At 44.9% G+C, this 24,747-nt stretch overlaps 1 protein-coding gene across 1 annotated transcript; it reads left to right on the top strand.

Moving 5' to 3' along the window:
• Nucleotides 1–1,608: 1,608 nt before the first annotated feature.
• Nucleotides 1,609–3,835, top strand: LOC118504508. Its single transcript, XM_036039038.1, has 2 exons — nucleotides 1,609–2,231; nucleotides 3,235–3,835. Exons 1-2 carry the CDS (start codon nucleotides 1,732–1,734, stop codon nucleotides 3,401–3,403), a joined length of 669 nt encoding a protein of 222 aa, XP_035894931.1. The 5' UTR covers nucleotides 1,609–1,731; the 3' UTR covers nucleotides 3,404–3,835.
• Nucleotides 3,836–24,747: the final 20,912 nt, after the last annotated feature.

Raw genomic sequence — 24,747 nt, 5'->3', positions numbered from 1 at the left:
GGGAATGTTTGCAGTTTAGCGAACGTGCATATTCCCGCTTTCTTTCACCGCTAACTCCATGATGTTCCGAAATATTTCGCAGTCCCCCAATGGCAAGCCTACGCCATCTACCGCCGTTTGCTTCACTATTCAGAGCTAGCTCATCCATACACACACCAAATAGCGACAACTCAAGGCCGAAGGCTAAGAATATCTCCACCTCATTTTTGCTCAGAAAGCTCTCCCGGCAACTATCTTCGGAACCGTGCTGGAAGAGGTACTTTCACTTGTTTACACCATCTCCGCGCGGCATCAGCGTTTGATGCCCGTGATATATGGAGGCCACGTTTAATAGATACTTTATGCCTGATTTATGCTCCCGCCTCCGGAGCTGTTCGCTCAGAAAAGCAGCTTAACGTAGGCGCTGCCGCTGCTGGAACGGAAACTTTGACGTCCATTTTTTGGGTGGTCGTCAATGGACGTCCCACACCTCCGTTGGGGTTTACCCTGCAGGTGTGATCCTACGCTCAAGCGAAAGTTCGGCAAAGGATAAGAAACAGGAAGTGCGTCAAGTGCCAGTGAAAACAAGAGGAATAGATACTATCAATCATCGATAGCTAGCGCTATGGATTCAGTCGCCAACCGCAGCAGAAAAAAAGCACAGCCCCCGAAGTGTCATCGAAACCCCGAAAGAGGTTATTTATTCTTAAGACACTGTTACGAGTGCCCTAGAGCTATGAAGAGATTGAAAGTGATATTTGTCTAAGCGGCAGCATAAGGCAACCGACTAATCATGGACGGAAGAGCTTACATAGACGCAACGAGACAGCGGTGATCAAATAAAGAACTCACTAAGACAGGTTGACGGCATGGATTCACAAACCAAACAATAATCAAAACTTTATAAAAAAAAACATATTTAAAAGTCGGAATATCAATTACGGAAGATCCAGTAGAAATAGATAGGAATTTATTCCAAAATGAATGAATATGACAAACGAGTTCGATGACACTATCGACCACTCATCATGCATACGACTGTGATATTACGCAACAATTCAGTTGAATCAAAATTTTAATGATTGAATTCAATTAAAACTGTTATCTCTTAAGCATTATTCAATAACCTTCAAGCCTTTACAGACTTCCGCTCTCCACTCTCACGAGGTTTCACTCTCAGGAAATACTTCATCGCTTGCCAGTCACCAGAACTACACAATTCTCGCCTTTCTCCGACAGTTGTAACGGACCCCGACTACTGCTGTCGTTCGTCTGACTGCCATGCTATCACTGCTCACTTGACGAGTTATTTATTTACCCAATTTTACTCCACTTACGTGCGCACAAAAACCGTATTTACATTACGTCGTCGTCGACTAATGGCTGTCGCCGTTTGTTGCCATGTTTATCCGAACCTTTCCCCCCTCCATGAAAGAACACGCTACCCTATTACCATCGGTACCACCAGCCGTCCCGAATACCGTGCCGACTGATTACAAGTGATCCGTCGACGGAGAAAGCAGCCGCGCTCGGAAGAGAGCAATTTCGAGTTTTGACAGTCGTTTCAATTCGAAACCGTTTCGTCTGACGAATGGGCTCTGTCTATTGACACAACTAATTGGCGCAAAAAGGAAGACTTTGTGGCCAAAGAAGACCATCTTACGGACGAATGAGCCGGCCTGTCAGCCCGGCCGGTCGCAGTTGTCGAACTTCTTCCGAAAGGTTCTGTCGAGAGGCATCGGACGCCCCAAAATGCAGCTGGCGTACAAGGTCCTTCCGTTGGTGTTGGTGTGCATTTGCGCTGGCCATTGTGCACTGTCCGCTGCCACGACCGAACCCATCGACGAACGCCTGGAACGTGCCAAACGATGGCTCAACTATCCCATCAACGGTGGGTTGGCAAAGGTTGTGCTCGGTTTTATTGTGCCCATTCGCTTTCACCATCCTCTGCCACGGGTCATCGTGAACACGTACAATCTGCAGGCCAACTACCGTATTCCGGCCACCATCATCTACCCACACCCCGAATCGGTGTTTCAAAACCGGGCCCTGGACCCGGCAGCAGCCCGTGCCGCGGCGCACAGCCCAGAAATCGATCAGAGCAGGCGACAGCTTTTCGCTCTCCTCGAGCAGGGCTTGTCGCGGTGGGGTCGGGATGGGCAGGAATGTTTGTTGCGGGCCGTGTGCGAGGTTGCCGAAACACCGCTCAAACACAACGGATTGATTGGCGAAATAATCGATGTGATTTTCACGTAAGTAGCGGCTATCGTATCGCGGCATTTTGTTTCACCTGGTGGCGCACACCGTACGTTGGTCATCATAAGTTCGCGCTCGTGGCATGGAAGTGTTGTGTTTTCACGTGTGAGCAATAATTGTGAACGATTGACAAAATAAGAAATCAACGCTGACAGGTTGCTTTCGCACGATAAATAGCTATTTTAGTACAATTCGACACGTGCTTGTCATCACTTAGTTTTGACAATCGACAAAGGATTTTGCTTTTTTTTTCGCAGACAATTTGCTTGATTTTTGTCCTTTGCTCTTCCTGCTTTTGGCAACATTTATGTTCAATTATTTTCTACGCTTAGCAGCTGTATCTCTGGATCCCCTGGCTTGAGTTGCGATGGAAGTACGATGCACAAGATTTTTATGAAGTGTAGAAAATTTCTCCAAGTTAGTCAGGATTTTATATTGTTGGGAATGGCGATATTGTGGTTGATTAATGATTGCAACGATTGTTCGTGAGACGTATAAAACCTGTATTCATACCTGTCTTTAAGAGAAATTAGTTGATAATTGATAATCCTTAAATGCAACATAATATGCAAAGTCAACCGCCAACCAACTTAAGTAAGAAATAAAAAATGAACAGTTGATAGTTCGCCATTGCCGTTACTGCGATAACCTTCTTCTTTTTCTTATTTGGCTTTACAATCTTTCTTAAGATCTTTTTCTGTAAGATAGTCAGTCTTACAAACGGAGAACCGATCCTAGACTGATAAGACAGCTTCAGAAATTCAATCCTACAACTAGATACACACAAAGCTCACATAATTTTGAACATGATGCAGCAATAATGTTTAGTTCGGATGGTCGTCTGCAACCAACACGACAATCTAGAAAGCTACTACCAATACTATTGCCACCTGGCTTCCCCAGCGGCGACCCTAATCTCTAACTGTTTAACCTCAATCGAATAATAAAGCTCGTTTGCTCTACTAATTCAATGTTCAATATTTTGTTCCCCAACTGCAGCCCAGTACCATCCGACTCACTGGACCCGGACTATCTATTGGCCCAATCACACGGTCAGCAAGGACGTGACTGCACCGAACTGTACTCTTCCTGCCCGAACGGTCACGGTCTCTTTGACGATTTTTCCCTGCTAGTAACACAACAACCACAATCCTCACCGCAACAATGATTTCCACATATACACACACACAGTACCTCCCGACACATATGCCGAGAATGGGAAATGTCCCGCGAGTTCAGCACCATAAATTATGCCTATCATTTGTCGCCGCCAGCTTGTGGGTCGCTAATATGTTATGCTTCCCAAAACGCACACACACACGCACACAGAGTCACACAAACATAGTAACAAAGGTGGTGAAAGTGTGCTAGCTAGACGGGGAAGGCCAAACTGAGGGACCAAAACTTTCATCAACTTTAAAGCAAAACTTTCGACTCCGAACGCCCCGCGAACTGAAGTTGACCTTCGACCAACGTCCAACGTAAAGCCTAGCGTCAAGAGCGCTCTAAGTACAAAAGCGAACACAAAGCATAAGGGTTACAAATTGTACAATGGAAAAGAATCCGGAAGAAGATTTTATTAATGAAAGTGTAATAAATTATGCTGTGAATTACAAAAAGTCTTCCTAAAGTATCAAAATACACGTCGCTGCACGGTCGCTACCGAGTGCCCAGGATTTGTGCCGGAATAAACCAACGCTCATACCTACCGCTCATCGTGGGGTGTTTCGGTACCTTTATTTCGTATGCGAAACGGGTCCACTGCGAGTTGGAGTGGTGGCAGTGCTGGTGATGACAGTGGGTGTCCTGACTGTGACCAGCGAGTGGACAATACACAGCGGGCCCTAAAGTTGGACTCCTCAAATTACCCCCGGGCCGTTAGCGTCCGTTGATTCCACAGCCACTCTCAGGCTTTGTCTATTCAGCGCCGGGTGCACTGGGGTGTTGGTCCAGCTCGAGAACCAGCTTTTGAAATTCACCCCACAATACATAATCCTCGAGCGAGTAGGTGCTTTTGGGCGGATCACGGCCAGAGATTACCGGTGCCCCGTGAATAGCCGTGTATGGTGTGAGCGTTTGGAATCGGTGTTGTTCTCGTTTATCTATCGCTTGTTTCTCGTACATTTGCTAAGCAGCATTATTACTGTTTTCATGCATCAAGGGAATTGGTTTCTTTTTTCGTAATGGCAACCATAAATTCGCTTTCACTGACAGACACCAAAAACCAAGAGCAACCGGACTGGAAAACGCCTCAAACAAATTGGTAAACACAGAGCACGGCAACAGGAAGCAGAAAGCGTTCTTGCAAATTTCTGATGACGTATATTATCATCATATGCAGGGATATTCGTAGACTTGATTGTTCCGGAAACGATTGGTGGCAGTTTTGAGTAGAAACTACTCACCAACCTAAATTTCGATGATGTTGACAGTTATGATTAGGGCTAAGTGCGTTTTGAAGGTTCTCTACCATGAAAATAATTATAAATATTTGTTTGATTTCCCTTGACTAAAAATCTAGTGAAAGGTACGAATCGCTTATGACCACTACTTTAACTACTAACATTGCCACTCAGAATTGTGCAACAATCGCTTTCGTAACGATCGAATTCAACCATAGCTCCGATTATAAACGGCGATCTCCTAGTGTTCGGACCGTTTAAAGTAAATTTAACGATCTTCCCTCTTTGACGTCACACATATCCACAAGATTAAAGGCACTGTTCAGGCACACTGGACACTTACAACATGCAACCCGACACACGAAGAACACGAACAATGCTGGTGACAATTTTTATTATGACCAATTTTGGTTCGCTACCAACCAGGAGCAGGTGGAATATTACCGTGCCGGCCACCAACTTCAAACACTCGGCCACCACACCACAAATCCACCGTCTAACAATCCCATCGGCAGTGAGATGAGATTTCGGATGGAATTTCTACGCTGACGACCGATTAAAGTTTGCCTCCGGGATGAAATACGACCACTTTCACGATCCGCTACTCGTCGACCTTCCCATGCCACCGAATGCTCCGTTGTCTGGGGAAGTTTATTTTAAAAACCCCATGCACGTCCACGCTTTTGTCCTTACTGGGCGCGCGTTCAGATTCCGATTGTGGTACGGTGCAGTATGCACCGTTAAATTGCGATGTGGTAGCCGGAAGCCGGTCTGGAAATTGGTACGACGGAGCGGTACCTTCCAAAAACCGGCCGGCAAGGCGGGGAAAATTTATTTCCAGAAATCGCGCTCGGACCTTTGGATCAGTTCCAAATTTTCGACCCCTGGCGAAGCGGGAACGGAGCGAGTCTGGAGCTTTCTTCTTCGCTCGTGCAACAAAAGGCAGTTGGTTAAACTGGGGTTTAAGTTAGAACGGGTTTTTCGGGAGTCATAGCTCGAGTTTAAACGCGTGTAAGGCTTCAACTATTCACTGCCCCGGGGAGGTGATGTTAGGTGGACGACAGCGCAGTCAGCGCTGTACACCGCAACCAGCCGAACCTTCCCCCACTGGCGGCCGCCAGTGAAACCAGAGTCTCGACAACCGATGGCCAGTTGAACGGAAAGGCGATGTTTGTGGATTGTAATGGCCATCGGACCATTATGGGCAAAGTTCGTGCCTCGGTTTCATTACAGAATTGCGCTGCGCTTTTGGCACCAGATCTCGTACATCGTGCAAAACACTGCGACCGCTTCCGTGCCAACCGAGCCGCTTTCCTCCGACCACCATTGCGTCACACCCCTTTACGCCACATCCCCGGTACTATCCTTCTACAGTGCCAACTATGTCCTTTTATCGTCACCGTTTGGACGATACCCTGGACGCGCGCCCTGATAGTCGACCATAACGCACGTGTTAGTGGGTCTCTTCGGTTCGTTGCTCTAATTACAAGACACGAACGCCGCTGCCACTGTCCACTGGCTGGTTAGGAGTAGCAAGTCTCCCCGGAAGTTGGGCTGCAAAATGTGTCTGATCCGTTGCTTCCCGTTTCGCAAACACATTAAAGTGGAACCGTGTACATTCAGCTTCAGCAGGAACCCCCGAAGTAACGATCTGAGTGTATGTGTGCGTGGTGGCAAAATAGAAATAGATGCCTTTGCGAATACGGTATCGTCGCCGACCACCGCGAACTAATGGTATGAACATTCTCGGTGTGAAAAGTACTTTTCCATTCATTAAAGAAACAGAGACACACCACTCGCACACCGAAAGCTCACTGGGATGGTTGGTGGATTTAAGAAAACTTCTACATCAAACCGTTTGTTACACTTTACACAACAATGCTAACAAAAAGGAAACCGAACGAAATGCTTTCCCTTTCCAGGCTGATCGTCCTCGTAATGCAATGCAAATAAAAGTAATCGTAAAAATTTACATTGTTTTTCGGAATGCTTGGAAACCCCCTACCCATAGCACGACGGTTGGCTTCAGTCGCGGAAGCACGAACCAGAAAACCATTCGCTTTCGCGGGCATAATTTGGCATTTTAATATTTGTATTAAAACTTTTGCCCGATTAGTTGCCCCAACCACCGTATCATGCTGTCTGATTGCTCGAAGCATCGAAGCCGGGACGTCCAGGACGTTTGAGGCACAGAGATGAAACACATTTTGCAAGAAGCACATTAGAATAATCGTCTGCAGACGGATGCACCATTCAATTCAATTGGCAGCAGTGTACAGTTTTGATGGGGGGCAGTTGTGTATCGCAAGCACAGTTGCGATTTGTTTGGCACTGTCGAAACTAATTAGGCTGGTAGCATACGGAAGAAGTTTGTAATGATATGTAGAGCAGATGTGCGTACTAATCTCTTAATATTTAATTATTTTTTACAAATTGACTGGAACAATTTTGTGTTGATCGGAGTACTTGGAGCTGTTCATACTGGTAATTGTTTTTCACGATGACTAATCCAAGCCTTAAGTTCAAGGAATCTCGATCTAGGGATTCATCTAGTCTCAGACAGGTTTCATTCCATTTATTCCAGATAACGCGATCACCCCTTTGTACCGTCAGAGGATCATCGGACAGATGAATTTTCGTATAGGAATAGCTCGATGACTTCGTACCTGGTTCGATTCTCATGAAACAAAGCGCCTCCGGATTACACTGTTTATATTTTTTTTCCTTTACAATACAACCTCGATCTCTTGATCTCTTGACTTTATTGTACCCGTAGCAAAGTAGTCAGCTCTGCGTACTGGGTGGCTGTCTGGATGGGATTTGAACCAGGGTCCTGCCGAGTGAAGATCGGCGCCACTGTCAGCTCGGCCACCGCACCGCCCCGATCGAGGAATGCTTCACTTAATTCTCTTACAATTCCTCTACTCTAAAGATCATTCCTTTCTTCTTCTTCTTTATTAGTTTAACGACCTCTTAGGTAATGCCTGCCATTTCTGGCCTTTCAGATGTATTGATACCGCATAGTTGGATAGTCGGTCCTCACTTAGGAGGAACAGCTCAGATAGGATTTGAACCCTGTCGTGTGAAGACCGGCGCCGCTGTCACATCAATCAACGTGCCGCTCCAAACATCATTCCCTATCATGTCTGAATTCCTTGATTAAAGTTAGTTTTAGCTGTTACAGTTGAAGTCTGTGTAGGATTTATCGAAAATAATTAATTGTACATGGTTCACATTTATGTTTAACGTTTACTATATAAAGTAATAGTTTATTTCAAAAGTAGGTGTATCAATTGAACTGATCTTCTGTATACTAAATCACTGTTGCAGCCGATAAAAAGAGTAAAATGCCTGCAGTAAAGCATATAAGTTTTTGTGTAATCATTTTCCAAATTTTTAAAACAATAGAACGAAAACCATGCTACAATAACCGACAATTGTTCTTCAACTGTATCAAAAATCACCTTGAAAACATATCGTTAAAATTATGATTTAAGCAAAACTTTTTCCACACTTTATCGATACCTTCAGTCGGCAACTGTGAGTACTAAAATAAAGGAAAAAAACTTTGCAAAACAACCGTACCGACCACTGCTACCGCACCATCAGCGTTTCCAACGCTTTTTTCACACGCACAATGCAATCGCGTGCTTGTGCAAGCGCCAATGCGGAACAAGTAGCTGGTTCCGGGGCGATTCAAAGCTACCTTCGCCAGCAAAACAACCCCTACCGGCAGCCTTTACGCCCCGGAGGTGAAAAGTGGCGTGTATGATGTAGTGTACGTGTTTATAACAGCAATAATGCCTCATAATGTTATCATTTCTCGGTTCTTTTTATGACTTAGCCACACACGCCCTACCGCCACTACTGCGAGCTGTCAGGTCGGGCAAGTTTCCACGCTTCGTGCAACATGCTGCACCTTTCTTGCTTCCTTTTATACTTCTTTCTCCTCCTTTCGTAGAATAGGAAGAATAGTGACCATTGCATGGAAACGATGCTTTTCAACGTTGCACTTGATATATGAAATGTGTTTGTTGGTTGGTTTTTTTGTTATTCATATATACTTCTTTATCACTTGGGGAAAAACGAATGCTGCAGCTTTTTTACAATTTTGCTAAGCTTGAGGTGTAATTTTCATACCTTTTGCCCATATTGTACTATTTGTGTTGTACTTCGTTCAAATAGCTTAACCCTCAGGTGCTGAGGAGTTTGCTTATTTTAACAAGATTTGCTTACCGTGGCGCACGTTTTAAGCTTGTAGCATGATCCCCTTACAACACACATTTACCCAAAATTCTTAGAAACAGTTTTTGATGTGTGCTTTGTTTTCTTTTTTTGCCTTTCTTACGTTACATTGTCCCGTTTTTCGTTCGCTCTTACCATGGAGCGCAATAAGCCCATCTTGAATTCAACGCCCGTAGCTATGTTTTTTAAGGTACCATGAAACGCGTCCCACTTCTCTTCACACGGATGTCCGTACCTTCTGGAGCACGGGCATAAGCATAAGACAAGGCAAAAAAAAATAAGCTCCTTCCACCCACCAACACACTCAGCATCAGTACCTCCCCAACTCCCTTTTCTACTCCCGCTCTCGCTTACTCCACTCCATCTGCTTCAGCTGCAGGAACATCACGAAAAGAACGTCATTCCAACAATTTCAGGCGCTTTTCATTGCTCCTTTCTTATGAAGTGCTTTTATGCTGCCACATTCTTTCATCCCTCCGTACCACTGGGCAACTCCGCCCGCCTTCCCCCACCAACCCAGCTCCCTAAAGCCGGGAGGATCCATCGGGTAACCGCGGTGGAAATTTGTTGCTCCACCACCACCAGCAGCTGAGCCGAAATCGTTTGCAAAGAATCTTTACCAGGTGGGCGGTTGCTGGGAAAAAAGACGCCCGTGTGCATACTCATAAGCACCAAGAGGAGAAAGTCCTAGACCTTGCCCTGCATCGGACCCGACACGGGTGCACCTTTGTTTTGTGCTCGTTTAGGGTGCTCGGGCTTTTTTGTTGTTGTTGCTCCACTCTGACCGATTTCAAACATCACCACCTGGGCCGTTTCTTAGCTTCAATGAGTTCGTTTTAACCAACACACCACACGTGGCACAAGGTGCGCGTTCTCACAGGCAGCTCTTACGAATGCGGTAAATAAATAGCAGCAGCAGTAACACACGCTAATCCCTGTCAACTGTATTAGAGCTGGAACTGAGCCAACCGAGCCGAGGGTGAGCTTACTGATATTGACCAAGGTTTTGCAGGTCACGAGGGAAAATAGAGCTTTCGCTCAGCCTGTGGCTATCATCCATTTCCACACACGCTAAGATTAAGTCCAAACCGAGCCAACGCCGTAATCCGCATCTCGGATCGAAATCCAGCGAAGAAACACATCATCTAACATCATCCCGTACCAGGTTGAAGATTGCTGCATCTAGCGTAGGGTGTACCAAGAATAAGGCCATACAAAGCGCTTTTACACTATCTTTACACTTATCTCCCTATCATCAGACCAAAAAAAACTATCTCCAAAGAGCAAACCTGCCACTGATTGCATGCGAGTGGCACACAAAAAAAAAGCATCCTGCAAAGGACAGGTTTTACTGACAGCGAACATTGTTGTAGTTGCACGCGTTCGCTCCGGATAAACGGGCGAAGGGCGCGAACGGTGAGCATGCTTCGAGAATAGCTCGCTCCAGTGCAGTGGTACGCCTAGATGGAGTTTTCATCCATTGGTCGTTTCTCGACAAATCCATAATACTTCATCTAATCGAAAAGCATGAAATGTAAGCTGCCGTACTCGACGACCCGACACGAGAACGTTTTGCACAGTGATAGAACCATCAAGGCAACGAAAACTGTGAGTGTGTTTGTGCGACACACAGATACTCACGAATCTCCCGGCATCTGCTATCGACCAGCTGAAACGTTCACCTGAGGGTGAAATTTTCCATTTTTAACCACGTATGGTTTAACACAGCATCCCAGCATCTAGGGAGGTCTTTTTCGTACAGAAAAGGCAACCCCCTTTCCTTTGTCCCTGACAGCCACGCTCCCGATTCACCATCCGCCCTGGCGGGATATTCTAGAGATGCGAGATAAAAGTGGACGAACCACCGGGTGAAAGATGAAGCGATGCAGTGTAATAACGTTTTCTTTAAAAGGGTTTTTTTTTTCTTATGTATCACCCTGCACCCCTTTCTGGCGCTCGACCTACCGGTCTGCCAAATGGCCAGCATGAAAAATGCAATCGACAAAATTGATAAACCAAAAAGCTGACTTTTCATGACGTTCGTTCGATCATGCGACGATCGGGACACGTATTGGATGGCCGATGCAGACAATCCATGCGGGGAGTTGCCAATCCCCAGGATGGCGAGTCCAATCGGATAAACCACGTTTTGACGAACGTTGGATGAAGGGTTAGCTGTCGAGTCACATTAACACTTCGGTGTGAAGGTTGTAGAAAGGACAAACCAAGCAAGGTGTGAACTACACCTGAGAGGTAAACATACACATAAATACAACATTTAACAAAGTTAAATCATCAACAAACAAAAGACAATTCAAAAGTATAGTATGACATGAGCACTATAACGGTTAGAACTTCTGGTTTATGTTAAAGGGACAGTAGATATCTCCGACATCTCACCGTCGTATCGATCCCCAACCCAATCCATAAGAACAATTACTCATCGCAGACTGACATACACCCGATAGCATCTATTTCATCCAAAGAGCCAAGAATTTGAAGCAAAAGTGTCCAGTTGTCAAAGTCCTCACTAGTGTAGATGTCAAAAAGCTCTTTGTAAGATAGGGCAGCTGGTTGGCTAACAAGTGAGAAGTGAAACCTCCCAGTAACTCCGCTCTCACTGAGAGCTAAGAAATTGAAGATTTTGCAGAGCTAACTCGTGAGGGCAAAGAGCTCGAAGAGTGCAAAGAGGTATATCATGAGGTCAGAGCTTCATAGTGAGGGCGCCAGTTCCAAAGAGCAGGTCCCTTGGACTAGGGCCCTTGGAGCAAGCCCCGTGGACAAGGCCCCTCGGAGAAGGCCCTTTGCAGAAGGCTCCATGAACTAGGCCATTTGGACTAGAGCCTTTCCAATAAACTAGTTGGAAAAGGCCCCTAAGACTAGGCAAGTTGGACTAAATATTAGTTCTGCTAGTGAAATATGCGGTGAGTTCAAGAAGCGTGTAAAGCTACCATTTTGAAATAGAAGGGCTTGCTTAGAGCCCTTAAATAATTGAGGTGAGGCCTCCCGGTGAGCTCTCGAGCTCACTACCCAACACTAGTTCTCACTTCTAAAAAGAACTTGAATTTTACTGACGTTGATTGAATCTTATTTGTTGGATATTTACAAAAAGAGGTAACAACCATCGATTTGTAAGGCAAATCATATACTTTCTCAACTTGTGACAAGATATTTATGGAAAGAAAAAAATATAAAGCCAGTCGAGGGAAATACGGGACAAAGTATGAAAACTAATTATTTGTAAGTATACAAGCTAAAATTTAGATTCAACATTCTTTCCGCCTTTTCTTTGTTGAACTTTCTTATTAAACCACTTCAATGTACAAATTTCTTTTGCACAAATGAAATCTTGCACAGCTTTCTCTTAAATAAATGATTTTTTAAAGCATTTTCCCTATCCATCATTCCTCCTACCCTGAGCTGATTAAAAACTACCCATCAAACGGCAAATAGTACAAAGCAGACCGGGAAAGTAATTTATTCCATCCCGACCGAAGGTCCTGCTCACAGGTCCCCAGCACTCACCTCCGAACGCTTTATCTGATCCTGTCAAACACACTACCTCGCCAGGTGATTTCTGGCGACGCTGAGCCACCACCACCACCAGTCAGGCGAAAAGTGAATTAAAACTTCATCTTTCATCGGGCCAAACTTTTGGCCCAAAGCTCAAATCACCAGCCTGACCCGACTAACGAGAATTTGTTGACCAGCATCCGCCCTGAAGCTTCCGGTTGTGCGGACGCCTTTCGCCCAGGGAACCCCCCGGGAAAAGCAGCAGCGCGCCCCGGTAGGACTAAAGCGTGAAAATTATCGAAGCTGGAAGCTTCCCGAGCAACCATACCACCGAAAGACCACGCATACGCCGAAGGTTAGAAAGTAATTCAAAACAGCATGCAAAAGCGACGGGATAGAAAGCGACGGCAAGAAAATATCTGCCCAAATATTCACCCAAAAGAGTGTGAGAAAGTTTGTTTTGCGTTCCATTTTTCTTCTGCTTTAGTTAAAAGTTTAAACTTTCGAACAACGGTAAAACGAGCTAAACAGTAAACGGGGAAAAAAAGCATCCCACCAACCGTTCTGCTTCGGATGCCTGATGCACAATTCATGTCGGCCGTACGGTGGTACATCCCAGCACCAGATGGATGGAAGCATAAAACTTTCAGCCACCAAAACGGAAATGAACCGATGCAGATAATTAAAAGTAGTTGAATCAATATCGCCCGTCGAGTAACGCACCAGCGAAGCAAGTCGTTGCGATAAGAAAACGCTTGGACAAGTGGGTTGATTGTACGACGCAAGATTAAGCAAAACTTTTCGCCGGCATTGCCAGCGCGGCACGTTGCAAACGCACCTCAGAAACAGAATAGTCATCGCCCACCAATCAGCTTCGAAAGATGCCAAAACACTTGCCAGCACGAGCGGCGAACTTTTCGGACGCACAGCAAACCAATCATGTACTGCAAATACTAACAGCACTCAGCCAACACGGACGAACGGAAGGACGCAAAGGGAAATGCGGACCGATTCCAATAAGTGTCAAAAGCCAAAGTCATTCCCGACGACCATCGGTTTTAGGTGACTTGATGATGAACTGGTTTCTGCGATGATAGCTGCGGAAGGTAAGCCCGGTTGGTGGACAGCGTGCAGCAACACTAAAAAGCAGCGCAGGCGATACATCTTCATCATCGCTTTTCACCTAGCAAACACCATGACTGTGGGTGAACTGGACGCGCGAATGGACACCAGATGACGACAACAATAAGTGTGACTCAGCATCCTTACACTGTGCGGTGACTATAACAGTCCCAATCATTGCCCGCTTTTCAACATGGTGTAGATTGCCCGGGGGAAGCAAGAAAGCAAAACTAGAAGATGCGGAATTGACCTCGAAGCTGCTGCTGCTGCTGCTTATGCTGCTTGGAAGCCTGTAAGAAGGAGTTAAATGTACAGCAACATAACAAGTCCCCAAGACTACACCGGTGCCTTAAGCCTCGCCCCAAGAATCGAGTATTGGGCAAACCTTCAATAACACTAGCGTGGAGATAAAGAAAGTTCAAAATAGCTAGCAGATTCGATTCGTGGAAATGGCAAACGAGAAGCAACAGTGAAAGCATGATTAATAGATTCGACCCCGTCAGGCTTACACACGGGAGGGAGCGTTTTCGCTCCCTATGCTAAAAGCTATGCTGCATATACGTTTTTAAATGTAAATTAAATTTGATCACAGAAAGCCAGAAATGGCAGGCCAAGACCTCTCGAGGTTGTAGTGCGAAGGAAGAAGAAGAAATTTGATCAGCAGTTTCCATTTCTCGCTCATAATAATTAAGGTCATGTTTCACTGGACCTTTCGGGGCAGCTGTTCATTTCCCGAGCACAGTCTCCGGTTTCTAGGAAATTTAATCTGTGTCAAGCGAAATTCCTTTTCCGCAACCGATTCTGCTGTTTATCGCTTTTCACACGTCAAATTAGCATTAACTGAAAATGCTCTCCGCTTACTTGTAATGGTATTACTTAGTGTCAGTGCGATTATTGTCCTCACAACAACAACGTACAGCATACAATAAAATTTCCGTTGTGCGATTGAGGTCAGCCCACCGTAAATAAAAGTGCAGTTTTCGTCACGCTTTGTTACTGAACGCTGTCCGCCAAACTTAAGCAATAATCAGCTGATAGTTAAAAACATCACAATAAACAACAATACGAACGTTCATGCTCTTGTAAACATAATCTATCAATCATAACTAATACATTCTCTTTATTTATGAACCCAACGAAATAATACGTACCTGATGGTTTTACAGATAAGGATATAGTAAGTACAAATTGTGTGAAAAACTCTCCCCAAAAGGCGAAAGTGGAAATGAAATTTCCAGTTTTACATAGGTCATTCAAATTCGTTTCGTAACTGTCTTTCCTATATCGTCAAGTGCTATGCGTATTCATTCTACAATTAAGTTCTTGATTCTGATTGAAATATTTATGTTCACGTAACAATAATTAAATTCAACCACAAAACAAAGCGTAATTGTACAAAACATACTTCAAAAACCTATTATCCACAGTCGGTGTTTAATTCAATCCCATCAAAATCGCCTTTCCTGCACACCATCCTAACCTTTAACTTCCCCCTGCTTTAACACCCCGCTAAGATTGACGGAAATAAATAAAGTTAAACAAAAACCTCACCCCTTGCTCGGGAGGAACTTTAAGCTAGAATATGTTTCAGACCCCGCTTCAGAAGCCCCAGACACCGAGCGAGCACCTTGCAAAGCTTCACAAGGTGGTAGTTTGTTTTTGGTGCAAACATCCCCAAAGCAACACACATCACACCGAACGATGCCAGACAGACGCACACAGACATCACGGGCAACGGGTCCTCACCAGCGATCCCTTAAGCAATTGCTGTAATTCATGTCCTTTCGCTTCCTGCAGCTCCTCTTTACCCACGGTTGGCGCAGGGGACACCGACCACAGTCCCACCCATACCATCGCTCATCCCGAAAGCCGTTCTTCATGCCTTCATATTTCGCATCGCTCGCCGGATCAAGGGCCCGTACCATAGCGCCAAACCCGTTGGCCCTGTTAGTAGTTATGAAATATTCACGGAATGTTTCCCTTCCGTTTCGGACAAAATGCAGGGGGTCGAACGCCTGGGCGAGGAGTACAGCCGGGCGAACAACATCTTCCGAAACGCAAAACCAGGATACACGAACAAGCTCAAGAAACGCACCGGCTGAGAGTGCTGCTGTAGGTGTATCGTCCTTGGAAACGATCGTGAACGATAAGAGGTATGCACATGCGAAACGGGAAAGCATGCGATGGTACGGTTTCTACTTTTTTACAGCGAGCGTTCAAGAAACCGGGACAAACGCAGGCATAAGTCGCGAACAAGACTCATCCACCCGTTATCCGCATATCTCAGCCCAGCTATAGATCATCGGAAAAACCTTCTGGGTCCTCGAGCAGTAGTAGTGGTAGTGCTACACACACACACACAAAACTCCGCCACATCGTAGTTATTTTATACTGCCCAAAAAGTGTTTCCTTTTCTCGTTCCCTCACACACAACACGATTCCCGAAAACTTATCTTAGTCCTACTAGTGTACAAGCTAGAGAGCAAAAGAAAGAGAGACAGCAATAACGGAGAAGCTAAAATACGGAAAAAAACAGAAAGAGACCTACCCCAAAAGAAAAAGGCATGAACAGGGCGCTATATTCCATTTTTATACAATATTTTTTCTTATTTGAGTTTTTTTTTTCGTTCAGCCATTTTTTATTTTTATTTTTTGTGTTGGCTCCGAAACTTCTCCAGTCGTACAGTTTTGACGCAATTCGGGATGCAAATATATTTTCCGGCGACCAACTAAACGGGGAACTAAAATTTCATCGCCATGAAACGACATCGCTACCGTATTTCAAACGAAGGGACAGGGACTTGCCATCCTTGTGTATGAATTATGATCATGTAGGGCCGCCATCGCAACGGGCTTTTTCTTTTGTGGTCACGGGTATTTTATTAAACTTTTAGTGTTCTTTCGCTCCTTTTTTTCTCTTTTGCTAGATCTGCTTCCGTGAAACAGGCGAAACCGGCACAGAACGGGTGTGGTCAGAAGTGCATTGAGTGCTTTTGCAGTGATCCATGGGTAGGATGACCAACTGGAACGTTGATACGGGTTTTTCGATTTTTGACTCCCCGTAAAACAGCTGTAGCACTATAGCTGTGGTTATCTAAATTATTTGATCCATTGCTTTTAGTCGAAGCTTTAGAAGGGTGGTTTAACTAGAAATGTAGCGTAAGCTTTGGTGATTTTTTTATAAGTTTTAAAAGTTTTTTGTGGAGGTTATAACGAAAAATAACATGTGAATAGCACAAAACTACTAAAATGAATCAGAAGCTAGCTATCTACCGGGATCCCGGATTCACAATAAATCCCGTATCCCAAGATCCAGAGAATCCCTGGTTCCCGGAACCCAAAATCTCGGATCTCAGCCTCCAAGATTCCGGAACTCGGACTTGAAGACCTCGAATCCTGAATCCCGTATCTCAAGATATCAAGTCCCCGGCTCACGGATTCCAAGATTGTGTATTTTGAACTGGAAGTTCTCGAATTCTGGATCCCGTGTTCCAAGATGCTGGATGCTAAGATTCAGAGAGTCCCTAAATGATCTAACACCTTTGAGATCGTCTCATGTTTTCTGCTCTCATTGCTTTAAAAATATTCATCTCGTTATATCTTCTTAAAATCAATCTAATTGTAAACGTAATTAAACAACACACTCCTTGCTAGCATAGTCAAAATCAAAGATTTGACAATGACTGTCCCACGAGCATTACGACAATGATCAATCATGTAACAATTGCGGTGCACATTGTCATCCCCTGCGTTGAGCATTGAACCTTTTGTCAATATTCGCTTCTTTTCGGCACAGATAGTTTCATTACTGCACTGCACTATCGGAGTATGTAAAATTCCTTTAACGCTACACAAACCCTAGATGCAAATCAGAGAAATCATATCTCGACTGGTAAATCTACCAACACGGCACGTTTCCTCAAGACTCCACGCCTTCGGCTTCTTCAATAGGTTCATCGGCACCGAACATCAACCCATCGACCACAGGAAGACCGTGGCCGCATAGACTCTTGTGCGACAATCTCATCCGGGATTTGAAAGGATATTAAAACCATTGGCAAACATGCGAACCGTATCGGAATGTCACACAATCCACCGTTTCACCCGCCACCGTTCGGTGGTTTCCCGTCCCTGGCATCCGCAGTCAAGCTGCTAACCCAATGCGCTACGCCCGATGGGAAGGAAAGGTTTCTCTGCCGGATAAACGGTACTGGAAAATGCGGTTATCGATGCCGGATGAATATTTGCTTTCGTATGTCATAACGTCAGCTGTCTGCCACAGATTAACAGTGTGTAACGTCGCAAAAGACTTCCGGTGATTTGACTTTCTCGTTAAGTTTACAGCAAAACAGCCTACAGAGGAAACCACTCGCAAGGTTGGCGGTGGCACTGCGATATTTCAATTGCTGTCGTGAGTAAGGAACCGCTAAAAACTAGTTTTATTTCAAGCAAGTTTTAATGTACACCGTGCTAAACGCTCCAGCAGCGCGTAGGAAAAAAAACTGACGGAACAAAACACCTTAACAAATTAATTTCCGGCATTAATTAGCGAAAGAAAGTTGCCGCCTCCAAATATAGCGCCATTCAAATTTGAAATAAGCAGCCTGATGGACTTTTCTTTATCCTACCGATTCCATTCATTGAAACAACTGACTTTTGTGCGAAAATCGAAGGAGAGAAAGGTGAAAAGCAGAAGAAAAAAACACACCAGACACCCACAAGTTAGTTTCGAATCGCGAAGCGCGAACAAACGACTCGTTAAAACGTGTTCTTTTAATTTCTAAATTAAACACCCCGTTTCTCCGTTTCTTTTTTGTTCTGTCTCGCCACATTTTCGTGCTTGATGGGAAAATTGTTTTTAAGACGAAAAAGGGCAAGAAAAACATACAATCTTTTAAAACTATGAAAACCGTCCACCACGCCAGCGAAGTTGTGTGCAGTAAAACCCCGTCGGAAACGGAAAGACGGCGGTGCGTCGTTTCGTCCCCAGTTTTGCTCCATGTTCCTGCAGGAACTTGCCCGGGGCGGGTTGGGAACGGGCACGCCGGGTCGTGCGAAACAGCGTGGACAATAAAACAAACTTTCTGCCGTGAAACAATGAACCGTGGAGCGCAACTCAGCAGTAAATGAAGCACGGGAAGCAGTAGGGCAGCACTAGGGGGTTGCAAAAGTTCACCTTTTCACGCTTCCTTTTATTTTCACTCATTCAATGGAACTCGTATGAACAAATTCGATGTATACAGAAAGGGGGAAAACGAGGAGAAAAAAAGGCAAGCATGGAAACAAGAAAGAAGGCGAAAACCTCATCTGATCCCCAAAGCGATTCTGATAAGACTCCACCGAGTTTCGCACTGCAGATGCTCCAAATTGCGTGGTTCAACGTGCGGAAGCCGAACGTCCACCATCACCGGCGTCTGCGTCTTTTGCGGACGTCCCGGGAGACTGCTGGTGCTGGAGTTTTCCAGCCAACGAGTGCCAACAAAAACACCGAAAAAATGGCCAATTTGAAGTAAGTCACAAAATTTACCTTCCCTCCACGGTTTGATCTACACAGGGAAAAGGAAAAAAATCCAATTCCTTCCGTTTCGCAGTGTGAAGTAACGCGGAGACTTCTTAAAACCTTTCCTTCATCAGAGTCAAATGAAAGCATTAAGAGGACGGCAGCAAACAAAAAATATGAGAAAGTGCAACAAGAACATCTAAGATAAAGCTAACCTCTAAAAACAACGCTACGGACGTACCGTCTGGGGAGACATAAAAGTGAGGCCTTACGAGAAACCCCCATTTCATTACTGGCGATACATTTCTATCCCTCGGCCCAACTTCGAACCACAATATGTCCCACTAGCCGGCCACAACAGACCCACGTAGCCAACCGTCCTGTCACTCCTGCTCCATGACCAACTGGGTCGTAGTACATATTTTGTTCAGTCTCGGTGCTTTTTTTAACTTCAATCAAACTTTTTCCTGGTGTACTTATATGTTCTGTTCCATTAACAAATTGTACATGGCTAGTTTTTTGGATTTAGCCATCGAATCGGCGCATCGGGTTCTGGAGGTTCTCCCTTCCTGGAAAGTGTAAAGTTTGAAACGATTAGATAAATTGAATTTACATACAGGCAAATACAAGTTCGCTTTGAAGTTTTCCTTGTCGAAGATGCTTGCTAAAAGCAAGTTCTCCAAGCAGTTGCTTAAAGTTGGCAAAAAGATTATAAAGGAATCTTTATCAATATGAACCTAAGCTTCGCTGGAGATCCTTGTCGAGATCTTGAGTGCTTGTTTGAGACTACACTAAGCATAACTTCCAAATCTCACCAAATACAAAAACCGTAGGCTAAACATTGAGTTTGAGGTCAACCCCTGTGCTGGATACCTTCGAGCAGTAGTAATAGCCATACCAACAATTGTCCTGCAGATTTACTATCCCTTGTTATTGTCTGCCCACGCGTTGCTAGTGGCGGCCCATCTTTCCCAGGACTCACAACAACCTTCTCAAAGCGGCCCCACACCCCGTTCCCTGGTAAAGTTTTAAGTTTTATCTCTGCATTATTTACGCTAGTATCCGGTACCGGTCTGCCGGAAGGTAGCGAAGGTGTTAGACTTCCGGAAAATCCCAGTACCACCCATACACAAACGACCGGTGCACCAACGAAAATGGGGATGCCATTTTCGAACAAACGCTCACGACACATTCGTGGTAAGCGACACGGAACAAAACTTCTACAATTGGATTAGCTTTTAATCTGCGGAATCGTAAATCAGGCTCCGGCGTGCTGTATGCACTGTACTTTCGTCTGTGCAGAAACTTACACCGGTGTTTGGGTGGAGAAACTTTACAAGTGTGTAAAGAATTTTAAAGCGCTGACGTTTGGCTATTTTAGAGAATGTACTCTTTTCTTGTGGTTGTTTCATTTGGTCTTTTGATTAAGCCATTTGCAACGCTTATTCGCTTCATTTGTTCGCCAATCACTCAACGGTACGATTGCTGATGTGCTTTGCCCATTTGCCAATCAGCTTTCATGGACATACTTTCCTTTTATTCTTGATCAGATTTTCGACCGGCAAGAATCCCTGAAGTAGCTAATTAATAAAAGTGAGCCACTGCCAAATGCATCGATGGGTGACGGTGTGAGTGAACGAAGCCAGGGCGATTAATTTTCCAAATCCCATTAAATCACATCCCTGCCAGCACCATTGGCATCGTGGTCAGGCAGAAAACGAACCAGTGTTCGGTTGCGGCAGCTGGTGCTCTCGTGCTTTCCGATGTCCGCTAAGAAGGTTTTTCCGGCACGAGCTGGCTAGGCGGTATAAGACAGTGACGTAAGTGAGTGGCACTGACTGGCAAGCCGTGCAGCGAACGATTTTCCCCAGAAAACGAGAAGCCCGCAATACCTTTCGTTTGCCAAGATGCTGGCATCGAAATTCGGTATGCAAAATGTACTGTCGACTGCTGCGTGATCAGCATGTACGAATCGAAGCAATAACCATCCGACCGGGATGCGACACAACGCTACCTCAACCAGTACACTGCTGCCCAGCCTAGAGTTCCCGGCGCTGTATGAGTAGCGCGTAAGGTGTCAAAAAATCGACCAGACAGTACGTCGAGCCTGGTGCGAAATCCTTTTGGCACCGGTACCACCGTGAGGAAGAGGATAGCGGATTTGGTGTTCGTTTTCGTTGGTATTTGAGCAATAACAGCCAAAACGCAAAAGAAAAATAAAACCTTCCCTCCTCGCAACGTGTCTTGCCGCAAACGAGGGGAAATGAGGAACGTGGAAAAGGGGTAGGTGGACATTTCTTGCCGCAAAATGGCCATCAACGAAGCCGTGATCGTGGTGTTGCATGCCTATACTATGTTGTACAGCTCTCTGCCAAGGAGGCTCAACCCGGAGGACCGCAACTGATGAAAGTTAATTTGGGAGGTAAATTTAACAAAGAGCTTCGTGCCGCAAATCAACAAGCAGCTGTTAGGAAGTGGTATGGGTGTGTGCGTGTGTTTTTCTCTCGGTGACAGCCCGCCCAACGGGTGAACTCATTTGAAGAAAACCTCTTTTTATCGATTGCTTTCGTGTGATATGTACTCCCCGGGGCAAGCTTGATAGATGATACCGGGCTGAGCTGGTTGTATAAAATATAAACGCCAAAAGTGTTCTTGATGAGTAGGCTTTTTGAAAATATGACAAAAACTAATATTATAAACTAAATCACATTCCAAGAAATGCACTCGGAAAAAATAGCTCATACTGTTTGAAGATGGTTTCCCATCCAGACCGCTTGCTCGTACGTAAGGCTGATAGTTTTGGTGAGGACTACCAGGCATAACAACCTCCATAATTTAAGAGAAAAGTCCTGAAGAATTATAATATTTGAAACTACCGTGGGAAAGAGTAGCATCATTGCTACTGGGTTACAGGGTCATCGCTTCTGAACTTTGACTGTACATTTTGGAAATGGGAAAGCTTGTGTTATGAAACATTTATACATAATATTTTGCTGGTATTTTTAATAAAACAATGATTTTCATATTCAAAAAAGAGACCAAACATGTTCCTAAACAAATGCAAATGATACAACGACCACAGAAGCGCAATCCTATTTATTAAACCAAACAAACGATAAAAACGACTTACAGTAAACATTCCCTCCACCACAGCACACCTTCGATGCTCAGTTCTCCTGGGGTATCCCCTTTACAAAGCTCCCCAAACTAATACAATAACAGTCATACAACGAAACAGCTTAATTCTCCTGCTGATTGTAAACCGTTCCGTTATTGCTGTCCTGCCAAAAGCTACCAGGTATTGATATTAGTTCCCCTGTTTGAGTGCTGTTTTGTGTTCTAGGAAGTGAAAATACACAGCACACATGTTCGTCACATTCGCCGCTCGCTAAAACAATTCCTTTCATCTTGCAAAACCAACCAACAAAAAAATGCCCCGAAAAAAGGTCGTCACAGATCAGGTTATTTATTTACCTTACTTTTTCCTAGCATTCAAATTGTACAAAAATGGATGTTGCTGTGTTGCAGAGCACATGGGACCCCCGGGTTTTGTTTCGCTGCAAAAATAAAAATGGATATTCTATCCGCACAGCATCGCTAGCGTAAACGTGAAATGTTTACACACATACAAGCCGGTACGTAAGCCGCCATTTCGTATACGACGCACACGCACATACCTATGCTGCTCTCGATAAATACTCAAAACTCTTGGGACTTTTCAGATGGTTGCTTGTTGCTCGTAGAGGGTGGCTCGCTTTCCATCCACCTCGGTGCAAATGTGTGTTTGTGGACGAGAGTGTGCGCGTGTGTGTTTTGCATCCTTTTCACATAAACTCAACCCATCCCGATCGGATGACATTTTTATCATTCAACCAACGGACAAAGCCTACCCCAAATGGAACATGCGAACAGTGTGGGCAAGCATTCGTGCAGAAAAGGGAGCTTGTTTTTAAGTACAAATAGTGAGGTTTTTTTGTTGCTGCGTAAAACTTTCCACAACCCACACAGATACACTGCACTTACGCGCCCTATGGCCACCGGCTGAGTGCATTCAAATTCTTGCGCTGAATTATGCTCCCCATTGTGAAACTGCTGGCAAACTTCGCAATCTAAATGTACGGTAAATGTGATCAGGTTGAGAGTTTTGTTCGATAACGAGTACTTCCATGAGTTCTATGCTTTTTATTCATATCACAAACATAATGCTTTGCGAAGAAATTCCCCCCATCAAAACCATGCCGCAAAGTAAGTTGTGGCTGTGCTGTGGTGATCACGTCAGGGCCGACAACCAGCAGCAACCCGATTACCGAAACTTTGGCGCGTTCGACAAAGTTGCATGCATCCCGGGCGGTTTTTTTGGACGCTTTTAACGTCTTTATCAAACACTCGCGGCCCACTGTCGAACGACTCACCGGTTGACCGGTTGGGCAAAGCCGTAGGCACGTTTTCATCATTATCTTTCGATGTTTCCGGTGAATTTTTCGAGCCTCATTCATTTTCCAGTCGGCCTAAGTGCTTGCCGATAGTGATTGCTACTGTTTCGCCACCCTTTTTTTGTGTATTTCGGAACCTGATCGAACAGGCCAAGGAAAGAAATAAAAGCACCAAATCTGCAACCCCCTCGATCACTCGATGTGCCGGGCGTGTGTTGGAGATCGGTAAAATTCACACCGAAAGGGATGTTCGTTTTTATTTTGGCTAAGGTTATCGCTTCCAGCGACAATATCCCTCAATGGCAAACAATTTTGTTGCTTCTTTGCTTTCGCTCGTCACACATTTTAACACCCAACCACTCGATGTGCATTGGTGCCCCTCTCTCTCTCTCTCTCTCTCTCTCTCTCTCTAGGTTCGCAAAAGGGCACCGATACTAACGGCATCAATGATGGCAACCAAACGAAAAAAATACAGCGAAACAGAAAAACCCAATGAAAAAGGTTTGCTGTGAGGAAAAAACTACGGGTTCGCACTATGCACGATCGGGGCTAAAGGAACGGAAACACATTATATACAGATTTTAAGCGAAACATCCCATTTACGGTAAGAATCGCTCTGGTTCTCGCATTTGATACGTGCCCAGAATGAATGTTTCGAGTGCAGCGTGGAAAGCGATACTTGAGCACACAACCGACCAGGCAACATAGTGCCGCTTTAAAATTAAACTACTTCAACCAGCACACCTGAACACGGCATGCGTTTTTTTGTGTGCTTTTCGCACCACTTCAAAACTACTTAGGCCAACGCAACAGAGCGTAGTATTGGTACGCAGTGCGTTAAGCGCTGCTGATGTAGTAGGTACAGTGCATAATGTTCTAAATTTTGTAATAATACACAGCAGCGAGGTTTCTTTAACAAACTCTTACTCCCGGAGAGTATCTAATGCACAAAGGATAAAGCAACAGCAAAAAAAAAGAAAAACAAGTCAATTTCAGCTACGCCTCTTGACAATAATTCCATTAACATCTAAATTAAATTTTGAGATTTGCTGCCCGATGCGACTTACGCGTCCCGTCGGAAATTCTGACAGTCGCGGCCCCGGCGTTTCCTCTTTAGACGAACGGCAACGGAAATACTAAAAGCGAAAGATTATAATTAATAGCGTATGCCTATTTCCGGTTCCTCTTCAGCATCCTGTGCTGGAACGTTGCTGTGGCGCCGATAGGCACATTCCACCCGCACGGAAAGCACGCGTAAAGCGTACGAGTCCCGGCAAGACGGCCACCATTGCGAAAT

The sequence above is a fragment of the Anopheles stephensi genome, chromosome 2 (genome assembly GCF_013141755.1).
Source record: "Anopheles stephensi strain Indian chromosome 2, UCI_ANSTEP_V1.0, whole genome shotgun sequence".
Classification (NCBI taxonomy): Eukaryota; Metazoa; Arthropoda; class Insecta; order Diptera; family Culicidae; genus Anopheles; species Anopheles stephensi.
Note: the sequence above shows the minus strand (reverse complement) of the source record. Positions and strands in the feature narration are given on the sequence as shown.